Genomic DNA, 25,141 nt, shown 5'->3' on the forward strand with positions numbered 1-25,141 from the left:
ACTTTCCTGTAAGTTCCTACCACAACTTCTCGTTTCATTCGACCCAATAAATCCGTTATTGGTCGTCTTTTTCTCTGTTAATTAATAGTGATTCATTCATAATATAATTTTCCCTTTTCTGATTAATAAATCAAGTAGACTAATACAGAGGTTTCATTTATCGAAATCTCCGTATGTTAACTGCACCAAAATATTAACTATCGATACTATAATCAATATGACATCGTTTACACCAGACACCAAAATATATCATACTTTTACTGCAGAATGAAAATATAAATCACATATTTACAACGTGGAATGTTTTTATTATTATCGCCGAGCGACTGCTGGCGTCACGTATAGCAACATTCATAGATAAAACTCTTGGTAATATACACGTTTCAGACAAACAACTGTTCAGATACTTTTTTCATCAGTAAACTAAAAGTTCCTCTTGTGAGGTCCCTTTATACTCCCTATTCCTTTACAGAAAAGAACAACAACGATCCCTGATCAAACCCAGATCTGAAATCAAACCTCGGACCTTATGTAGACTCAAAAAACTACCTAACCTAACCTATAGACTTACGAGGGTTGGATGATCGAAAAGGAATAATTACGGATTTGGCTTTGTTCAATTGACTTTATTTAGTCGTATGGCATTTTCTACGAATAAACGGTTTAAATAATTGACATTATCTACAAAATAATAGGTTACAAGTCAATGTCCAGATTCTCCAACCATGTGACAGTCCGAGCAGGGAGATCAAAAAGGTCATTGGGCAATCCCTGGTATGAAAAGATGGGGCATTGCTGGATTATATGCTCCATCGTGTGATCATCTTCGCCACAGTCACATGTAGCAGATGGTTTCCAACCCCACTTATGCAAAAGATAGATGCAGCGTTAAATTGACTTAAAATAGATTTCTGCACTGTCCAACCAGTTTGTTGCGACAAATATATAAATATTTTCATTCCATAGGAAACAGTTCATACGTACGTAATGTAATCCATTATCAACTGTTTTGATTAGTTGTTGTGATTACGTCAATTCAAAGACAATAATACTACTGATAAAATTGATAAGACAATCGATTTAACCAGTTGTTTACTTTGAATCGAACTAATCAGTAATCAATTACTAAAATTTGTCCCGAATAAGCGGCCTAGTTAACAAGCAACCGCGGGTGTGAAGTCTGGCTAGCTCACAAACTTTTCCATTTTCCCTATTTTATGGTAAAAGTTTAGAGACAAAATAATCACTGTCAACTGCTGCAACTCTTACTTTTCTAAGTTATGTGCGTTTTAAGCAATTAAAATATCACTTACTTCAACGGTGAAGGAAAACATCGTGAGGAAACCTGCATGCCTGAGAGAATTTCATAATGTTCTCAAAGGTGTGTGGAGTCAAGCATGGTTGACTAGACCTTAACCCCTTCTCACTGGGAAAGGAGATACATAGTGGGCTGGTAATGGTTTGATATGATGATACTGTTGCAAAATAAAGAACATACAGAAACCGAGTACACGACTAATATTGAAGCATCAAAATCCATTCCACTTTAGAAGTATTTCTCGAACAGGCGGTTTGTTACTTCATTCCATTCAGCAGTTGACAGTAATTTGACGACCGACTGGCGCAGTGGGTAGTGACCCACCTGTTTTCTGAGTCCTAGGCCGTGGGTTCCATTCCCACAACTGGAAAATGGTTGTGTGATGAACATGATTGTTTTTCAGTGTCTGGGTGTTTATCTGTAAGTATTGTATTTTATTCATAAAAATATTCAACAGCTATCTTAGTACCTAAGCTACACTTACTTTGGGGCTAGATGGCGATGTGTTTATTGTCGTAGTATATTTATTTATTTATTTATTTATAGTAATTATTTTACCTCTAATGTTCTATACGTTTACCATATAAAAGTATAAACTATTTTTAAATAAAAAAAACCGACTTAAACATACGCCCAGGAACTAAAAAGCAAACAAAAAGTTTGGGTTACGCTATTGTCAATTTTTTTTAACAGCTCGACCGATTTCGATAAAATTTAAATGGGACCACTTGGAATGGAATAAAAAAATTTTTTCAAATCGGTCACGTCTTCGAGTAATCGGGTAACATACTTGAAAAAAAAGATTCCGACGAATTGATAACCTACTTTCTGAAGTCGGTTAAAAATAGGGAAAATTTAAAAGTTTTAGCTAGCAACATTTCATACCCGCGGGTAAGCAGAGACATGCGCGGGGCGTTTTCACTGTTTTTGGACACAATGCACTGCATACAATGATGGTTGAATGAGCAGCTCAGCCTTATTTTCAAAATTTTTATTATTTGGTCTCTGATTCCAGATATCTTCGTATTCGAAAGTATGCAGTGCAAGTGTGTAACGGGCTATCCTGTTAAGGGTGTGGCAGTTATATTAAACCTTTAGTCCTAATCAGTTTCAACGAGCCATCATAGCGGAACACTGAATTACTGGTCAGCACGTCTTTGTTAGTTTGGTTGTAAACGACCATAGTTAATGCCTACCAGACCGGCAGGGGGATCGTCACTTTTGTTTATTTATTGTATGGAAAAGTGACGTTTGACAACAGTGATAGCAAGATTTACGCCTGTCGCAAGATACTTAATCACCTTGCAAATTTTTTTTTTATACTACGACAATACATGGCCACCTAGCCCCAAAGTAAGCGTAGCTTGTGTTATGGGTACTAAGACGACTGATGAATATTTTTATGAATAATATACATAAAAACTTACAATATACATATAAACACTCAGACACTGGAAGACATTCATGCTCATCACACAAACATTATCCAGTAGTGGGAATCGAACCCACGGCCTTGGGCTCAGAAAGCAGGGTCGCTGCCCACTGCGCCAATCGGCCGTAAAACGTCGATTAGAGAAACAGAAATTATAAATCCCCGAACATCCCTTGTGGCGGATTGAACTTCCTCTTTTGAGATCACAGTGATCATAACTGCACCAGAAAGGTCTACAGAATCATCTAAGATTATTGAGCCCGTTGCGTTACAACAATTATGCCCGTTTCGACTAACGATGAACAAGGCAATGCCTAAGTAAGAAACGCCTAATCAAAGTAGATTCCTGTGCAAAAATTTATCTTTCACCAATCGATTTTTATCAGGCAACTCGTATAAGCTAAATGATAACTTGTCTGTGATTATTGCCACAAGGTGTTTTTATTGTTTATATTTTATAATCATATTTCGTGTGTGGTTACGGTTAATAAAAAAAACGATTTTTTCCTTTTTTTCATCTGTCAGGGGCCGTTTTACAGTTCCCTAAATATTACTCACCACCGAAATTGTGCTGTAACTTTAGATGGCCTAAAGTCGTTGGACATCATCTCAGAGTTGGTGAAACGTTTAGTTTCTACGCATACCTTAATCATTAGGCATCCAGTTTAAGGGTTTCCTAAGTTTAATGAAAGCGGGCATTAATATTTTCCCCTTTTGCAGTTTGGAGAAAGGTAATGCCTTGAAATCTGAATCATAGCGTTCTGTGCAGACAGCTCGCATTTATCCCGCAAACGGCTCAACGTTGCACGGATTAATCGCAGTGTAATAAATAAAGAGATTAAATTAAGATGTTAAAATAAAGCCAAGTACACCTGGCACGGAGAGCTTTTGTAAAGAAACTATACAATACAACGTTTTAAACAGCAAACATGTGGCTCAATCTGCCGTAATCCTGCACGCGGAAAGGCAAAACTGCACGGTGCCATTTATAACTTTAAAATCTTTATAAATCATGCAATACAACCCACAAACACGGATAAGCATTTATGTATTGTAAATTCATCATATCCTGAGGATGCACTGGTGATGAATCGAAACATACGTGGAGAGCCTATTTTAGTAGATCTATCATGGCACTGTGTCACTGTTACAAGCACTGCGCCATCGACTAAAAATCTAATCAAATATAATAAATATATCCGTTGTATGAAGGCTCCCGCAGGAACACTGCCTGATCTCATGGGAAATCAAACAGTTTACGTGAATGATTAATAGGTTGTTATTAGATCCTACTAGGTTATTAAACATGAATGTGTTTAGCATAATAAGAACATTATTTTAATTTTATTTTATAGAAATAAATAAATAAATTAATAAAAAATAAATATACTAGGACAAAACACACCTCGCCATCTAGCCCAAAAGTAACCGTAGCTTGTTTTATGGGTACTAAGGTGACTGATGAATATTTTTATGAATAATATACATAAACACTTATAATATACATATAAACACCCAGACAATGAGAAACATTCATGCTCATCACACAAACGTTTTCCAGTAGTGGGAATCGAACCCACGGCCTTGTACTCGGCGCAAACTGCGCCAATCGGCCGTCAATTGACGGAACATTAGATACATTTCCTAATAGCAAGTAGAAAACAATCGCCTATAAACACAGAAACACTTCGCAGGGCATCTGAGGAGCACATCATTTATCCATTAACTTGAGGCGTAGATGAAAGAAATTACACCGGCCACCATGCCCTTCACCCATCCCATCGGAACATGTGCTACTACAACATTATTATGAAATAATTAATTTCATACGAAAATAATTATTGCACGCTGCATAACCGAAGCGTTGAGGTGGGTATTACTGTCAGTTGACGCACACCGAGTGATTCTTCATCTTAAAATTTCACTTTTTTTATTCTTTATAATATATTTATAAGTGAATATAAATAGACAAATGTTGATAAAAACACTATTTTTAACACTCATGATATTTTTAAATCTCTTTTTATTATTTAAACTAATTACAAAATTGTTTAAACAAGTTTTGTCTTGGACGTACGTGTGTCTGTATGTTTGGATCCCGTACGTTTTGGTCACGATAACGAGCGAAATACTTCACTTATTGAGTTGTTTTTTTTTATAGGCTTCTGTATTTTGAGGAATAGAAGCCTATTACTTTCACGGTATAATTAGATGTAGTTTAATTATTATAAACAAATAATCTCAATTTTATTGTAATGAATTTCCAACTTTTTCTAAATAGTTTCATACTTATTCTGCGCCAATGATAATAATGATCACTAAAACATGTGATGGATTTCGAAGGTATCAATTTAATTTTTTTTATAAGTAAGGTTTTTGAACAAAACAACATTTCGTTATTGTATCCACAACCTAAAGGAAATTATGAGTAATATCGTTCTCACTCTACGATTTTCGTCTCACTTGCCTAATAAATCACCGAACGCATGTTGCTTTTGACTTATTTCACATTTAATTTGTTCTCCGATACCCGGGTGTAAATTGTACAAAAGTACTTTTTCACCGTTGTTTCAGACAGGCGTAGCAATAGGTAAGTAAGAGATATCTCGGGAATACAAACGTATTCGCATTCCCCAGTGCATGCTTGTACGAGATGAAAATAATTAAATAGGAACGAGAGTAGGTAACTAGCAATGATTTCACGTTAGATAGAATTTGAGAAAGGATTTTTCAATGGATAAAATTAGAGATAGAAAAATCGGTCAAGTTAGACGTGGAGTTGGCGTTGAGTGGTTACTGTGGTATAATCTCATTTTCGGTTCCCTCGGAGAATTTTCTCGGGATCGGTACTATGAGTTCATTACATATACTTTTCAAAATTCTAAAATCTTTTAATATTTTAAAGCCATAAAAAAATTTAAACTATAGTTATTCGCTACAATAGAATCGACATTTTAGGTTTAATTTTGTTTTCCAGTTTATTTTTGTATTTACTTAGAATACTGGTAAACGTACAAAATTTATACAATAAACATGGTGCTGTGGTAGTTACAGTAGTAAAAACTCTGTCGCAATTATAAGCATCCAAAAAATAATTTACCTACACAAAATTGACAAATAATAAAACCTTTTATTGTGAAAGCGTAATGCCATTTATTTATGTACGAGTATACCACATAAGCATTTAGGTGAGCTTAAAAAATGTCCTGTATTTGCTAGTATGAAAGCAAGTCATAGTATTTTTATGACATCATATTCATCATATTATATATACCAGGTGTTTTATATAGCAGGCTTGCGCTCGTTATCCTAAGTAGGCTGAGCAAGTATCTAAAAGGCAAAAAATAGTTAAAGGAAATAACTTTAAAACATCTACGAGTGGAAGCAAACGCGTAAAAAACCGAATCGTATGTTAGCCGCGCTGCAATTGCAAATAAAAAAAAAACCAAAACTTCTGCCTTAAAACTTGATCTACACTTCTGAACGCCACTATGCTACAATTTCGAAAACGAGAATTCTTTCGTTAAAAATTTCCCTCGCTAAAATTGTCAATGAACTGATTATCATATGAACCCATTACATGCCCACTAGAGGGCAAGAGTCTCCTCACACAGTGAGAAGGGATTAAGGCCGTAGTCCACCACGCTGGCCCAGTGCGGAATAGTGGAGAAGCAAGGTGTACAACCGTACATCTCTATAAAGAATACGACTTTTGCTTTTTACAATAATCTTATTTCGAACCACCGAATTCGAAGGAAATTCTTGACCTACCAATGCATACTAGTACAGCGAGGTTACTATACATTTGATGAATTCCTCAATGGCAAGGTAGAATGGAAGCAGCCAGCCTCGCTCTCATCTCCCGCAAGATAGCAAAATGATTGTAAATGTTGATGTTGGAAAAGAGCAACTACTGAGTTTCTTGCCGGCTCTTCTCGGTAGAATCTGCTTTCCGAACCGGTGGTAGAGTCACACAAACATACATACTTGACGTTTCAAAAGTGCTTATAAAGTAGGCCTACTTGAAATAAATGAATTTGAATTTGAATTTGAATTTGAAGCAATCGATTGATTATACCACGACATCCTTGTACTTTTTAAGTTTGGGGAAGAAGTTTCTTTGTATTTTATTTACAAATAGTAGACATTTTTTCAGAGATTCTTTTTCATCGTTAGATACAGAAATAAATTTGAAACATTTTATTACTTTTTATTTCTTACGTATTCCTTTAATGATATTTTATCCAACCAGCTTCAAATGGTTCAACCAAAGAGATCGGATTATATCTTCATACTTACGAAATACTATTAAGAGATAGGTGGATCTTGTTCATGGATGTGTAATTTATAGATTTTCGTAGTGCCAAAACCCCACACTGTACTTTGCCAGTGTCAAGTAGCTAATTGAGAAAGTCTTTCTAGGACTAATGTTGTAAAAAATATTTTTTTTAAAATTTAAAATGCATATAAAAAAATTTCGTAACCTGCGGAATTCTTATATGCATTATTAAATTGATATTTCCTCCAAGTTTAGGTAAAATTAGAAATTGTCAGCTATCATTATCGTAGGTTGCCTGGTAGAGATCGCATTTAAGCGATAAGGCCGCCTTTTGTACCTTGTCTCCTTTATTTTAATTATTTTTTTATCTAATGCTTGTTTTTTAAATTTGGTGTACAATGAAGTGTATTTCATTAATTATTTCATCATTTTCATCGACCCATCAGCAGCCCGCTGGGCACGGGTCTCCTGTCAAAATGAAAAAGGTTTAAGCCCACGAAGCTGGCCAAGTGCGGATTGGTAGAATTCACACACCTTTAAAAATATTAAGGAGAACCATACGCAGGATTCCGCTCTCTGTTTTCGTTTATCGTTGAAGCAAGTGATGTTTATTAACTTCTATTAAAATCGCACATACCGAAAACAAAAAGTTATGCCCGTGATCGAACTAAGCCCCCGCGTAAGGGAAGTTGAAACATCAACCACTAGGTTATATCTCCCCGATATTATGCAAATAGTTATAAACATGATAAAAATATGGCAAAATAAGTGCAATCTAAATAATATTTTGACTATGATTTGACATTATAGAAGTACTACTACCTACTGCTAAATATAATATTGGTTTTGCGGGTACACCTACGTAAACAAGGGATGTTATACAGTTACCCATAATTGGCTTCTGATCATGCAATTTACTGTCCTTGTACTGGCAGTAGAGCTATTGACGCCGACATCAGTCTGTGACGTGGAGGTAATTTGAGCGCTCGGTCTAAGCCGTCCACTTGTTTAGCTTCCTACGATAATTAGAGTAATACGCACCAATTGATACCCTATCATTAGATCTCCAGTTTTAAGCGAGTTTAACAAACAAACCTAGGTTATTTTATTTCGTTTTTAAACCAGCTAAATTTAAAATAGGCTCTTCGGTTATGTCCACATTTTCACCACGTGTAAAATAATCAATGCCAAAGGGTATGCTTTTTTATAACCTACTAGCTGTTGCCCGCGACTTTGTCCGCTTTTGTTTTTGTTTTTCGCAAGACATGTGCCTCATAAATGTAGCAGCACTTTATGTATTTAGGATAGCTAAGCCTGGTGTAAAATCGTCAAACACTTTCGTCCCCTCTCCCGACAGAACTGAGCTTTTCGGGATAAAAAGCATCCTATATTACTTCTTATACCTTCAGGAATATATGTTCGTGATGATCGGTTGAGTAGTTTTTGCGTGAAAGCGTAACAAACAAACTTACATTCATATTTATAATATTAGTAGGGATATTCGGTTAAACCACTGTAACGTTGTTCATGACATTTGGGACATTTTTAAATGTATCTATACTAATTTTATAAATGCAAAGGATTGATGGATTTTTGTTACTCAATCACACCAGAACGGCTGAACAGAGCTGGATGTAATTTAACACGGATACAGATAATAAACTGGAATAGCACATAGGCTACCTTTAAACCCAGAAAAATAGATTTATAAGTATATATACAAGAAACAAAACATAGAAAGCTGAAAAAAGAAGTAGGATACAATAGGTCTTCTCGCGTAATATCAATCTCTGCCAGCACGTCTAGCATGGGCAGGAGACACTTATCTCCCCGAGGAAAGGATAAAAAATTATCTTCTCCCACAGCTTTACAGCACAGAGCACTGGCGTACAAGTGGAAATAATATCCAAATATTATAAACGGGTATAAACTTCTCCTATTCTCCCGTGTTCCCGTGTTTAGTAGGTGGACACGTTAATTAAAACCCCTAGCAGGGGATTGTTATTTTTGACTCCTGGCTGTGCTAGCCCTACAAGCAACCTTAGAGTTAGGAAAAAAAAATAACTACATACTAATTTATATATTAGTTTTACTAATTTACACAAATACATTATACATTATATAATTAATAAATCTAAAAATAAACTAATATTTTTTTCAATACTATAACATACAGTGTAAACTTAAATAAAAATTATATATTATATATTAAAAGTTAAACTATATTATTATTATTTTCAGAGGTTTAATAATTAAGCACAGCCATACGCATAGGCATACACATCAACATTTTCACTTGAATGGAAATTACACTACTTTTTTTGGGCAGTCGTTTACCTAATTCTATAAATAAAACCGAAATGTCAAATGTAACTCAAAATAAATATATAAAAATACGTACGGGTTAACACTAACTTTTATTTAGTTTTCCACGTTGTTAAACGAGCTTGTTAACCTGACTCGTTTTTCAGTTCGACTAGTTGCTACTCCACTGCTAAATAAGGTTTCTATCTTGCGCACATGCATTGCGAGTCTGAGTCTGTACTTGAAATTTTTGTGGTTTACCTGCTGTATAGAAGTTTCTAAACTCTAATAAGATTAGTTTATAGCTACTTTTTAGTTTAGAGAGATTATCTTCGACTGTGCAGATACGAATCCTTTTGGACATTGCTAGGAATAAACCCTCCATGGAACGACTCGTTGTCCATGGGAAAGTGGAAGGCAAACGGTTACGCGCTCACCCACGCGTTGTACAGACAGACAAAGCTGCAACACAAACCTCCACAGTCCAATGTTCACGAAACGCTGAAGACCGTAACAAGCGGAGGCGAATCGCGGGGGCTGCTGTAGCCAAAGAAAATGTATCATCGTCAACCACGACCACTCTGTGAAGTGTGAACGACTATGGAGGGGGAGGACCCTTTACCTCGTTGGTCTAGTGGATAGCATGTACAATTCCGGATCACGAGATCCTGGGTTCAAATCCCGGGACCGCACTGTACTGGCGCATCAATAAATATATCACAATGTTTTTGGTAGTACTAGAGCTTTCACAGCTTTATCAGTTGCGTATAAATCAATCAAAAGTCTACTAACAGTCCACTGCTGGAATTAATGCTCTCCCAACAGGAGGGGTTGCCCATAATCATCACGGTGGGCAAAGGTATAGGTGATTGCAGTACATGGTAGTAGTAGCACACAGGACGCTGCTGTCCGTTCTCCGATCCATCAAGTTCGTTCCGTGAAGGGAACATCTCTTAGTCAGCTTGTACAATACCAGCGGGAAGAGAATGGAAATTGCGTTTATACGGAAAAAGCTCTTACTAATTAGGTACACTTATTTAGTTCCGTCCTTAATATTAAAAGTGTCTTCATTAGATCCTTATCTTTAAGTTAGACCAAGGAAACAGTAATCGCAAGAACTTCTATAACTGGAGGTTAGTTGATATTATCATAGGATAAGATTATAAATTCAACGGGCGAGGTTAGATAGCAGTCGCCGATACAAAACTTATGCAGATAATTCTAGGGATAGGTTATCTATACACTGTCCGTAACCACATCGCTCAAAGTAACTATAATAATAAATATACACAAAATCTGCATTGGGATTGTAAAATTATAATTAATAAGTATAAATTGAGTCTAAAGCATTTTAGGAAGCCAACCTGTAATGTTTATATCTATTAAATAGATACACATACTGTCAATCGAGGAGTCTTGTGTCGGACTTGGTATGGATAGGACGTGCGCCTGCACTCCTAACTGTGTTGTAGTGAGCCAGTGGATGGTAAGTAGACACTACCAGCCATTACACATCCGTTCAAAATAACGAAAAAAGAATCTCCTCTAAAAGTTTTGAACCCAGTAAAAAGTTTTGGACTCTTATCTGCGCTCGGCATACAACACAACCTTACTGAACCCTGACTCTCTTTATGCAAGGCAAAAAATGTATGTGGGGTCAGAAACTCAAAACTTCCCTAGAACTTCTACATACTTGTTAACTTTGAAGTCACATATTGCACTCAGACACAGAAGCATCGCATCAAAGACAGTCAGTAGGATTTCTAAAAATCAAGTACCTTAAATACTGGATAACAGTTACATTCTAAAATACGAAAAGAGTACCTTAAAGTAACTCTGGTTTTAATGTTTCACCAGCCACCCCAAAGATTATCATTCCAGTTTCTCAAACGTATATCATAGCATCATTATTAAAGACCAACGACCGTTAGACTATCATAGCACCAAAAACTAACAATAAAATATAAAATACAATTTCATTGCCATATTTTATCTGATTAATGATCGGTACGATATTCATCAATAATCTTAGGATTAGGTACAAAAATTACTTTCTGTTAAATATAATTTAGGTTCATAATTTTTTTTAATATTATTAAGGTCGAAAAGATAAAAAATCTTTATATGTATAGCAGCGATAAATGATATTTAGAGAGCTGCTAGTTTTAGCTAGAAACAGCGTACAGATAACAAATTTAAAATAGATAAATTATTTTGTTTCTATGCAAACTAGAAAACCGATTGCATTTCAGGAATATGCATTTAAAATTTCATTTTGCCGAGACAATAGCTTGGGTCTGCATTTGTGCTGTAGACGGCCACGACACGGGGCGAATAATAGAACGCCCATCCGACACGACAAGACATAATTTAATACACCTTTCTTCTATTTCTTTACAAATAATACAGAATTAAGAATATACAGAACCCTCATTCAGCCATGATTTCATGCAGTGCATTGTGCCCAAAAACAGCCCGTAACGCCCCGTGTGCATTTAACTTCACACCCGCGGAATGTTACTAGGTCACAAACCTTTCCCATTTTCCCCACTTTATGGTAAACTTTTAGATCATTAGAGGTAAAATAATTACTATGACTACTAAATGGAATGGAGAGACTAACCGCCTGTTCTAGAAACACTACTTAAGTGGAATGGTTTATGATCCTTCAATATTAGTATTGTATACGATTTCTGTATGTTCTTTATTCTGTGACAAATAATACAATATTTAGTCACCTCTCTGGCGCATTGGTCATCGCTGTGATCTATAAGGTAGGTTTCTTGAGTTCGATTTTTCGAAACTTCGACCTTTCATCGACTTTTACGACTTAGTTGTCCACGTAGGCTTCTTTTTTATACCCCGTGGAAATGTGTTGTGGGAAATGTTCCCATATGAAAATTATTCTGAGTTCTTAACGTTGCAAGGTAAATTTCAACAAAATCGGTGCAGTGATCGAGACAAAAATAAGTAAGAAACAAACAGACACTTTCGCATTTATAATATAAATGGTAGTTTATATCGATAGGCCAACGCTTGACCACAATTCTGCCAGTTAAAAGGCAATGATAAGACCTAGGTTAGAGCAAAATTTGCTCAAAAATGCCTATTCACTCTTGAAGGTACCCAAGTTATACGTGGCAGGAAACACAGATGCCGGGTTCCAAATCCTAGCGGCACATATCAGAAACGTGGATAAAAAAAGTTTGGATGGATATATATAACCTAATGATTTTGGGGTCCTGGACGCTGACTGAATCATACGAGTCGTAGACAGTCACTGGCCACATGTAGCGTAATAGCTGGAAGAGGTAGAAAACCGGGCGGTTAAGTGACCATCTACTGTAATCAACAACCCCTCTATCCAGCCTGGTGGTTAGACGGGTGGGAGCCAACCCTCCCTTTTGGACGTTTATTCCAGCAGTGGACTTTTAAAGGCTGTTGATGAATTAACAACTTCTCTGACATTAGCAAAAAACTGTGTCCATTCATATGGCATTACAAAAACACGACATACAGACAGACTGTTCTTTATCTACAGAGATGCTTGCTTCTTGCCATATTTTATGATACTCACCTCATAGGTTTTGATTCCCTCACAAGTGGCATAATATGTGGCATAAACGGCTGTAACAATTTTTTCAAGAACGATGCAATTCGTAATAAACTAATGCAGCTCTGATTTAAAACGTCCAAAATCCACTTCTTTTATTTTTAATAATTGACGGACCAAACTGATGGTCCACCTGATGTTAAGTGGAAAATCATCGCCTAGAAACAGTGAAAAACTTTGGAGGGCTTGCAAGTAACATATCCCGCAACCGGTGTCCATCAGCTAAGCGCCTGATATTACACCGGCAACCACGCTCTTTAGACCGCAACACAGCATTGCAACAATGTTTATTTCTGGCAGTAATAAGCATGGCAGGGATTCACCTAGCTTCTGGTCGGGGGAGCAAGTGAGATTTTTTTAGAGAGGTTTTGTGAAACATTTTAAGAGGCCCCTGTATAATCGATACTGCAGCCAAAACTTTATTTTTTTTGACAGTATCTTGGCCGCCATAAATTTTTTAAGAGAATTTATACATTTTTTGCAAGATTCCAAAATGGGGGGCAACTGACCTCCCCTGCCCCCCCGCATCGCCCGTGAGCGGTAGAACTTCACCGACACGCTATATCACAAAAAGCTACACTTTGTTGCACAGAAATTCGGTATAAATTATCTTTTAATACAGTCTAGTCGGTAGTCAATGTATTTATACACACTCGCCCCTATATTGGCTTTGCACTAATCACATGAATGACCTATTATCGTGTCGTAGTCTCTAAACTGACCCAGAGCGTTCAATCTACGTCACTACGTCACCAATTAGAGCCGCCGCTATTGAAATGAATTCAATTTGAGAGGAGACCGCCGCGTGAGCATCGCTCCCGCCAGGAATTATGGCCAATATCCTCATATATCGCGTGCGTATGAATTTGAAGTCCAGCTTTTTACAGGCTTGTATTTCAGTGGTTTTTATTGGACTATCTGGAATAACTGCTATATTGGGATAATATTCATAAATTTTCTGTTTATTATCCCGAACTTATTTATTTTAGTACATCCGTTTTTTTTCGCTACCCCTCATAGTAACCGCTTCGATCTTATCGGTTAACAACATCGGTATTTTTAGTGTGATGGCTTCACTGGTGCATTAATGAAATTAATAACAAATTTTTTCGTAGGATGGCATCACTTTATTAATTAAATAAATAACAAATAAATTGTAGTAGTAGAGATTTTTTGGTCTAGTTCTGGAAAATACTATCGCCATGCTTGATGATGAGATACATTCATAGATGCGAGTTCAGATATTCTGATACGAAAGCAATCACAGTTGCAGTTGTCATGCGAGAATCAACATTTGTTTAGAAAGCTAAACTTGTTGATTATCGAGTGGTTATTAGGCTATTTATATTTATTAATAATACAAGTTGCTCCTGGAACATACCTACCTTAATAATCCTTCTTAGGGTTTCTTAATAATGTAAAAACTATGGTAACACTTATAGGTTGTCTGACTTTCTGTCCCTTAAGACCTCTTTTCTCAGGAAACGGTGGCGAATTAAGTTCAAATTAATACCAAATAAGCAAGTCTGCAATCCCTTGAAGCTGTGAAAAAATTAAACTCCCGTCAACTTCAAGGCAGGAATTAATGGCCACCGATTACGATTATATGTTAATTTCTGATATTCAATTAGGGTTTTATACTTGTTACAGGAAATCATATAAATCTCAAAATATTGTCAGTTTTATTTTGCAATTAAAATTAAATTTCTTCGTTATATGGTTTTTTGAATATTTATTAAATTTATTTGTAACGAATGCAATATATGAATAATAGAATTATTTTCCCAGTTCTTATTGGTGACCTCGTCCAATGTATGGCACACTTAAATCATTATTATGAAAAAAAACAATGATAAGACTTATTTCTATTACAAATGAGTAATTACTAAGTAATTTTATTATTCTTATATAAACTAGATAATATAAAATAATCTCAATGTTTCTTTTATACGATTGTTTGATTAGATTACCCTAAACACCTTTCCTGTTGTAAGAATTGAGTTTTAATTTAATAACCTTGCTGATACCTAGCGTTGTCGTTTAAAAAAAGTAAGTTCATTATCCTCCAGCAATGAATATACTACAGATGGCCACATCTGTTTACACATTAATTGTTTGTATTAGTGTCTGTATTCGATTCCTACAATTGGAAAATATTTGTGTGATGAACATGAACGTTTTTCAGTGTCCGGGTGTTTATCTGCATATGAGTATTTATGTGTATCATATTCATAAAAATATTCAACAGCTATCTTAGTACCCATAACACAAGCTACGCTTACTTTAGGGCTAGATGGCGATGTTTTTATTGTCGTGGTATATTTATATTTATTCGTATAATCTCTGACATGGGAGAGAGGATCTTAGAGCATTTACTCACTGCAATGCTCCAATACGGTTCAACGGGCTTCAACATTATAATCACGTCATGTTAGCGATAGTATCTCATCATTTTTAGCCACACGGAAGTGACCACAAGACATACGATGCAGTAGTCGTCAAAGACAGTAGGTTAACGTACTTTTTTTTACAACAAGGCCATTTCAACGCGTTCATTATAGTAAATTTATGAATATAAAGTACTACAATGGCACGCGGCGTATCTATGTACGTAATGGAATGTAATTTTTCATATTTCATTAAGCTTGATAGCAATTCCAATTTCCAACATGTGGATTCAACTTTTTTATGTTTTTAATTATTTATACCAGTTTAGAAATGGGGTATTTTAATAAACATACAAAGTTAATTATTAAATTAGCCTAATTAAACAAAATATTATACACAAGGAAATAATATTAATTTATAAAATTGTTCGAATTTATAGGTTATGGACGTTCGAAGTTTATTGGGAAGTAGTTTTGATAAAAGCTCTATGTTATAATAGGTAGATACCTACCTATCTTAACATCGTTAATTTTATATCTGAAAATAGAAATCATGTTTTGACTATTGAAAGTATTTACAGTAACTTGATGCTAAGTCTCGTATAATGGTTAAACAGCAACAGTGTCACCTCATGATACGATAAGTTCTTAATATGCAACTACATTCTAAAAATATTTTTCTGTAAAATTTATAAAATAACTTCTTTCCTCTCCTATATACTCGCATGAATGTATTTTGGGAGAGGTCGGTGAATGAATGAGACCTATTATAAAACGTACGACAATTTAGCGAGTACCTTGTGCGATAGCTAGGAGTAGCTAGGCACCTACAGTCCTATGCCATAAGTAATAGCTTACCGCCAGTCGTAAAGAGGGAGTGGTGGCCAAGCCCAGGGCAACGACCCATTTATAACAAAGTATTACAGAATGGCTAGGTTTCACTTAACATATGAAATATCGTTTCGGTGCTCTATTGCTTAGTTTGCCACCACGCTTAACGAGGTCTTGAGTGCGATTCCCAGGTCGCGCCAAGAACAGTAAATCGCTGCATTTGTTAAAAAATGTTAGTATGACTCTTCCTGAGCTGTTTATAGCCTTTGGTTGCTCTATGGCGGCCTTATATCTTGATAAGGCCGCCATTGTATACTTTTTGTTAAATTTATATTTATAATTTTTCTATATGTTTATGTGGTATACAATAAAAGTGTATACATTCATTCATTCATTCATACGGCCTTGGAGTTTGGAATTTGGCATTGTCTTACCACATTCCTCTTAGAGCACGTTAAATCTCCAGACTCTGCTAAAGTCACTAATTTTTGATAGTAATCATAAACCCACCAACCCAAATAACAGCAGCATGATTGCTTTATGCCATATAAACCGATTGTCCTGAAGATAAGGAGGCTTTCAAAAGTGGATCATTAGGCTGAGGAAATCTCATTTAGGAAGAAAAGAACCACAAAACAGAACTTATTTAGATTCGTATCATAAGATTTTACATATAAATGTGGCATAACGTTGGAATAGTTACTACCGCTGGCAGCACCTTTCTAATGTCGGAGTCTGGTAAAACTCTGATAAAATATACAATGAAAATGAATCTTAACTCCGCGAAAAGTAGGAGAATATTTACGGTGCAATTAATTATTTCTCAACACCAAACAGATCTTTGGTGAGGAGTTCAATTTTTTAATTGCATAAAACATTGTATTATTCATGTTTAGTCAAAATCTATGACATCAAATCTTAATTTACACAAATTGATTTATACAATTACTAGCAAATTTAAAAAATCATCAAAATATGAATCGAAAGGTTTAAATTAAAAATGTCATAATTTTTTCTGTATGGAATAATAATAATCATGTTACATAATATTTAATATATAGTTTAAAGATCGTTACATATTAGTCTTCAAATAGTTTAGCAAATAAAACATAAAGTTCATTGTATATCACGAAATTCCGCAAAGAAACCCCGCTTCTATCTACTATTCTGCATAAATATTCAATAATTAAGCCACTTTTATTCGTAAGGCTAAAGTATGTGACTGCAAGGCAAAAAAGATAAGGCATTAGAAGTAATTGGAATTAGAATTAAACTGTTCGCAAAATAGTTACTGATGGAATGCTTTGAATAGTTTTATCGCAGTTCATACCTAACTGTTCGTTTCAAGGGGTGGTAACGACTTTGCAGGTAATTACATTAGGTGGTGTTTTCTATCAGTGGTAAATCGATTCGAACCATCTAGAAAAAAAAATCCAGTTTGCAATGCACTATTATGTATTAGCCTACTTATACTGGTTTCTTATTTTATGAAAATTAAGCTTGATTTGCTATACTCCGCGATATCGGAATCATCGCGAATCTGTACGGTGTGTGTATTTATATTTTCTTCAATTCGTATTTCAATAATTTCTTCACTCCACACCTAACAGATCCTCGGCAATGTACCCTCTACGCACGTTTCGCTCCGAAACCGGAGCATCCTCAGATGTTGACTTTACAATGAATAAGTAATTGTTAAGTTTCTTATTTTTACGCCAATAGTTGCGATAGCCGACAGCCCAGTAGTCGAGCGTCCGGACGCATAACGTCGCATCCGAGTTCGAATCCTAGTTTAAAAGATGTCTTTTTTCTACGTTTTATGTTTTATAATTAGTTTCCCAATATCGCGGAGACGATGTTAGGTCACACCCATTTAGCGGTCAGCTGTCTAATGGGACAGAACGAACGATATTTTGTGGACATAATTACGTAGTATGAAGCTATTTCGATTTTATCAAGAAATCTTTGTTATAATAGATTTGCAATGGGCGATCGATAATAATGTGAGAGGGGTTAGTGTTCCAAAAAGGGGTAAGCTGCACAAATTATACTTAATATATTCTTTCTGTTGTCGTAGCCTGAAGAAATGCCCTCTTTAACCCCGGCACCATAAAATCACTATAACCCTGAGATCAGCTAGCGGAAGTGAACTGGTTTTTGGCAGAGTTCCGATCCTTCATCAAACACTCTCCAGGCATCCAAACTAATTAGGCTTTTAGTAATGCATAACGTAGGTTTAGTTTTAGCATGTAGTGATCAGCTGTAGTTAGTTTGTAATGTCTCTGAAATTAAATGTTTTATAGATAAAGTGTCTCAGTGTTTAATTTCACGTAAACCCGTAACAGCACAATGATAGGTTTATAAAGGTGAAATAAGGACGAAGTCGTAGTTCGTTTTATTTACAACTTTACGTCGATGACGAATTTGTTTTCCTACGGTGTTCGACATTACGACGACATTTTCTCCATAAATTTTCTCGCTCAAGTCACAAACTGCCTAATATTTGCTTACCAATGTCTATGTATCTATCATCAAAGGTCTCTTCCCAGAATTTTAAGAAGAATAGAATGGTCTGTAAGATGGAAAATACAAAGGTATGCAGGTTTCTTCACAATTTATTCTTTACCATTAAAGCAAGTGATATTTAATTGTTTGAAACGCACACAACCCATGCATGTACTTAGATATAATAATAATACTAATAATATACATATTTATGCTTAAAGTATACAGATAAACACCCAGCCACTGAACAACACTCACAAACATCACACAAACATTTTCCTGTTGTCAGAATCGAACCCACAGCCTTGGACTCAGAAAGCAGGGTCGCTGCTCACTGAGCCCGGCCATCGAGATTGAAAGTAAGTAAGATTTTGTTTCAGAACATTTTCATTGGTTGTTTAAAAACATGACCCATATTTAGAAGACGATGTTTTTTTCAAACAAACCTTTACTTCTTGATGTAATACGAATTAGTTTAACCTCCAAGAGGTATCTTCGCGCCGTGAAATATTTGTCACGTATAAAGTTATGTGCAAATAAATGCACAAAAGCACTGCCTACCCAATTTTTTTTTTATTTAACTTAAAAAGAAGGTTTTTTTTACTAAATGTCAACTTCCAGCTATATAGCTAACATGGTCTAAACCCTGTTAACTGCACGTTTAAAGCTATAGTTATTCTACAGTTTTATTATTTATCCACTTAACAAAATATTACTATAAGATGAGATGCTTTGTAGTACAGTAACCAGTAAAATTGTTTTATGCAGACACTATTATGTCAAAACGTGTCAAGCTTGCTTGCCTTCCTCAACGACATTCTCGTCTCGTGTCTGGTTTCAGAGGACCCGTCAGCTGGGGCCTTGATTTTATATAGCAATGAAGTCTATGCTATAGACTTCAATGCTGTGCAGTAGCTACGTGTAAAATGCATTTTTGTGACGCCTTATTTATTTGACAACGCTTCATTATTCCTCTTATTATTTCAATAAAAGCACTTAAATGTGTGGATATTAGAATAAGATAAAAAGGCTGGACTTTTGTGGTTCAAATATTCAAATTCAAAATTCATTTATTTCAAGTAGGCTTAATTAATAAGCACTTATGAAACGTCAAGTCTGTTTGTAGTGACTCTACCACCGGTTCTTAAGGCAAATAAGAGATAAAAGACATGATTTCTGATGAGACTTGTTTTCCTTATCCTAAAGTTGCCTGGCAGAGATCGCTACCAAGCGATAAAGCCGCCTTTTGTATACTGCTTCTATGTATGTTTTTTTTTTAACTTGTGTGCAAATAAAGAGTATAAATAAATATATACCTAAAGCAACGACTAAACTTAATGAATAATAAAGCCAATGATTTCTAATTGCTATTTCAAATTTGCAGTTAAACGCAATAAATAAAAACATATTTTCACTTGTATTTTTACGTCTTGTTTACTGATTATTTATAAAGCGTATAAAATACCTCCTGTTGACCTAAATTTCAAATAAGGCACCAATACCTTGTTGAATTATTACCCACGCAAGCGTCTTAAACTGACAAGTGAGTGCTTGACTGTGATCTCCTTCGATCAACATATTACTATATATTACTCAAACTAAAACTCCTGTTCTTACTGATTATTTGAAAAAACCTATAGAATAATTCCCGTTGACCTACATTAGAAATAAGACAATCCTGTCTTATTTCTACAACAACAAGGTATCCACCTTGTTGAATTATTACCTGCGAAACCATCTTATATTGACGACTGAGTGCTTGACTGTGATCTTATTCGATCTATATTATGTTAGATGTGCTGTCAGTTAACGAAAAGGGTCCATGAAAAATAAGAATTCCCTCACGAAATCTATTTTCGTTAGTTTTCTAGTGAAAAAGCCAATATGTTTGTGCTTAACAAACAAGAAATATGACGGAATATCTCATTTTTAGTAAGGACACACATAGTAAGTACAAACATACAATATTTTTAACCACTCGACAAATAACCATCAGTAAACACAAAACCCAGTAATTTTTTCTAGTAGTTCAAGCATGCCACAGCATTTTATTGAAATATTACCTGGTAGGGGGCAAATCTTGTAGGGGTGTGGCTCTATTTTAAACCTAATCGGTTGCTACGCGGTACTGCCGTAACGCTTAACCTCTTTGCGCAACTTCTTCTTGTACTACTTCTTTGCCAGTAGATTGGTAATTAGACCCGACCACTCGAACAGAAAAAGTTTATCTGATTGAGTGGTACCCATGACCTCGTAAATAAGAACTTGCAAGGATCTCTAAATATCTAGTAAGAAATCGATCGGCGATGATCTCATCTAACTAGACCAAGCAGATGGCCCACCTGATGCTAAGTCGAAAACCGTCGCCTCTGAACAGACCAACACTGAGCAGGGCATGTAAGGAACACGTGCAGGACGTTTTGAAACATGTCCTGACCGCCGTGTCTCCATAAACCTGAGGCGTAGGTGTTAAGCCTCACGCACCTGTAATAGCACCGGCACCCACGCCCTTCAGACCGGAACACACGACAGAAATAAGCATGGTTGTTAGGTTTGGTTGTATTTCCCCGGACGAGCTGTCACAAAAAGCTCTTCTACTACACTTCTATGCCCTTCACCCTAAGTGATATCTACTCAAAAATTCAAAATTCAAAATTCATTTATTTCAAGTAGGCCTAATATAAGCACTTTTGAAACGTCAAGTCTGTCTGTTTGTATTGACTCTACCACCGGTTCGGAAGGCAGATTCTACCGAGAAGAAGCCGGCAAGAAACTCAGCAGTTTCTCTTTTCCAACATCCACAATTTACATTTTACATTCATTTAACATTCATTTTTCTATCTTGCTGTAAGCAACCTTGTCATTAACAAATGTGTACTCGCCAGTAATATCAATCATTATCATCGTCATCATTATAAGTCTATTACCTTTCCTGCGTCTCCTGGTTTATAGCAGAAAAGGTTATTGAGTTTAAGTCCACCACTCTACTCTAATGCGTTGGCGGTAGCAGCGGACATGTTTGTTTAAATAGCCGGGACTGAAAGCGTAACATGCTTTCCGAAGTACGGTAGTGAACAACGTAAATTTCCTAACTCCGAGAAGGCATGAAAAAATTTTGGGATAGGAAAACCCAATGCCTATGTTAAGTATTGTGTTTTTCTATCGACAAAATGTGTATTTTTATATCAACAAAACAGGCTCAGGACTGTTCCGTGGTCAGCAACGAATTTCATAATCTATATATAATCCTGCTAACGAATAAACCAACGAGGCAGTTACCTTCCACAAGACCAGACCGGACCCTTGACAAAGCATGTTTTTTAAAGGCACGAAGGCCACCTTAGTATAGCAATGACTTCATATCATGCGCGATTTTTTATCCGTAGTTGAGTTCCTGTGACCCTATAGTAATTTGTAACATTAAAACAGCAGCTGCGTCACACACGAGATATTTTATTGGTGCGTAACCTCATTAGTTGAATGAACTATAATTGACATACCGACTGACCTGCCAATTAGGTGGGCAATGTAAAAACTCCACTCGTTTTATTTTGCATTGGATGTTTTGTTGAACGAAAACCGCAGTCAATATTTTTTAAAACAGTTCGTAATAACTGAATTTTTTATATTTTTTTAACAAATTTTTAATATTTAATTTTAATAATAACTTTCTTTTATGATCATAATTCAGTTTTTACCGTTTGTTTCTGTTTCGGCTTTTGTTGTTGTTCTTTATTTTCTTTTTTATTGATTCACTTAAGAAATTACTAGTTCATAAACCAAAATTAGCATGTAGTTTTTTCTCTAAATGGTTTTGCATACTCTGTGTAATGTGTATATGATAAGGAAAATTATTTTATTTATGTAAAGTCGCTGGTAGACCCAATAACTAAATAAAAAAATAACTATTTATGACGATATTAAATTAATAATTTATAAAAAAATAATAAAGCATCGCACCTAAATTGTCCTGTGAGCTCCTGAGAGTGTCGAGCTAGCACAGTGGTAAGCTTTCTGTTCGTCTAAGAGGAAGGTACCGGATTCGATCTTCTGTAGGTGCAATTTGTAAATTTATAATTACTTGTCTTGTCCGGTTCTGTGTGCCTAGTTACCACCCTATTGACGTACGACAAGTGATATAGCGTTACGGTACAATACGAGTAATTAGAAACTAGTAAGTTCTATTGATTTAGCACGGCTAGCTTATTGCGAGATACGGTAAGAAAACTGACTTATAATTGTGTCCTTTGTACCTATCAGTATCAGTCTTAAGATAAATTATGTCTATATATTGGCTTTCGAAGGTAATACTCATTTAAATGCTGGGCTTTACATGAATTGTTTTGATTTAGACTTACTAAAATTAAATTTATTAACATAAATCATCATCATCATCAGATCAACCCATTGGCGGCCCACTGCAGGGCGTGGGTCTCCTCCCACTATAAAAAGAATTTAACGCCACGCTGGCCTAGTGCGGATTGGTGGACTCCACACAACTTTGAGAACATCATAGAGAACTCTCAGGCATGCAGGTTTCCTCGCGATGTTTTCCTTCGCCGTTGAAACAAGTGATATTTAATTACTTAAAACGCACATAACTAAGAAAAGATACATGTGCGAGCTGGGATTCGACCTCGGCCTCCCGAAACGAAAGTCGATCTCCTACCAACGGGGCTTTAAACGCTTCAACGCTTTATTAACATTATTAGAAGTTAATTGGCGTGACTTACTGTTTTTTTTTTAAATCTATACAATAAGGATGTACGTGTTATCTAACGTTATATTATAATCTATGGTCTTGCTTTTTACAAAACTATTGATAAGATAATCTCAAACCTTGGGGCTCATAATATATTATATTAACATCAGCAACGTATATACGTCGTCTCCATTGAAAGAGGCGTATGTAGTGGTATATTAGACAGTAGTAGTACATAAGAGGTAGTAGGTAAGTTTTTGTGTATGTTTGGCCGTTTTCACTATAAACCACTGTATCGACTTTCATGCGGATACTATACACCTCAGAGCAGGTTCATAATTCCAGTTTAGATCAACAGGGGTGCTAAAGGCAGTTTTTTAAATGTTTTGGTGCACCCCAAATACTTAATAAGTACTGGGTACGTTTATTAATTTTCCGTTTAAATCAAGGTTTTCCATTATATTATGACAATATATAAGTTAAAGACATCGATAATATTGATACGCCTAAGTAAATAGCAAATGAGATTGCACAACGGTAGTTGATATCGTAAATATGGAAAGTTTATAACCATCCGATATATTTTGATAAGACATAAATAATATCTACCTATATAAAGAACAGAGTTTCATAACTTACATAGTTACAAAGATGTAAATTGCTAACCTTATAAATTTAATTTAAAAATAAAACATAAAATATGATATTCCTAAAAAAAATATACAACGGCGGGCCGTGTATCGCTTTAAACAATCTCCTTCAAACAACCCTTCGAGAAGAATCAAGATAAGGGATAAGGTGGATAAGGTTTCTAATTTTTGACAAAATGAGCCCTAAAGGACACAATAAGATAAATTAAAAAAAAAGTCTAGTGAAATAATTATTTGAATCTTGATTTTAAGGAATAGATAATACCAAATAAATTTAGCTCGTAATAAATCTATTTATAACAAATGATAGAACAATTAAAAAAAATATAAAGGTAAAATTTACCCTGGAATAAATGAATCTGTGGTAAGTAGTTTTAGCATTGAGATAACTTATGTTCGAATCACCTTCTCAATTACGCAAAAAAAAGCCGCTTACAGGCGCTAAAAGAAACATTTTATTGACTTTAAATGTGTGTGTAAACGTAGTTATTAATTATTTTTATGATAAGCTTAATAAAAAAAAAACTTACCCAAAGAAAACAAACTGATAAAGAGCGCCGTCCACTTCATTTTTGTGCACGTTCACAGACGACCATCAATAAACACAACCGCGATTTTAGAAATATTCCAAAGAATTACGCTCCCGAAACTTTTCCAGAACCGGTCCTGTTACTCATACGGCTCCCGACTGTGAATGCGTCTGTGTAACTACCGTTTTTCAAACAGCGGTGGCGGCTCAACCTTTGACACGCATGCGCTCTCTTGACCTCCCTAAAGAGCAAATTAAACTCCAAGTTTATTATAAATAGCGTGCTCGACAATAAATCTGACAGGCGGCTTAAATAATGGGGCAGATTTTTCTACTGCTTACTTACGCCTTGTTTTGCTTAAAATTGAGTTTCTTTGATTTAAATTTGGTTACGGATTAAAATGTCTCGGTTGAAATATACTGATAGAGACTTCACTGGTTGGGTGAAGCATCTGTACGATATTGGTATTTTTGTCAATGTTCGTCAGTACACAGGTACGACATATGCTCCGGTTAATATCAACATCACGTTTCAATGATCGTTGCAGCCCGCCAACCCGCTACTAGCGACCACTGCTTTCACGGATGCAA

At 35.5% G+C, this 25,141-nt stretch overlaps 1 protein-coding gene across 1 annotated transcript in view; it reads right to left on the minus strand.

Moving 5' to 3' along the window:
* Positions 1-24,714, minus strand: part of LOC120627707 (hemicentin-1-like) — a 217,282-nt gene extending 192,568 nt beyond the window's left edge. The window contains exon 1 of the mRNA XM_039895734.1: positions 24,552-24,714. Within this exon, the coding sequence (XP_039751668.1) occupies positions 24,552-24,591 (40 nt within the window). The 5' untranslated portion in view covers positions 24,592-24,714. The remainder of the gene's footprint in view (positions 1-24,551) is intronic.
* Between the last annotated feature and the right edge of the window lie 427 nt (positions 24,715-25,141).

The sequence above is a fragment of the Pararge aegeria genome, chromosome 11 (genome assembly GCF_905163445.1).
Source record: "Pararge aegeria chromosome 11, ilParAegt1.1, whole genome shotgun sequence".
In the NCBI taxonomy this organism is placed as follows: domain Eukaryota; kingdom Metazoa; phylum Arthropoda; class Insecta; order Lepidoptera; family Nymphalidae; genus Pararge; species Pararge aegeria.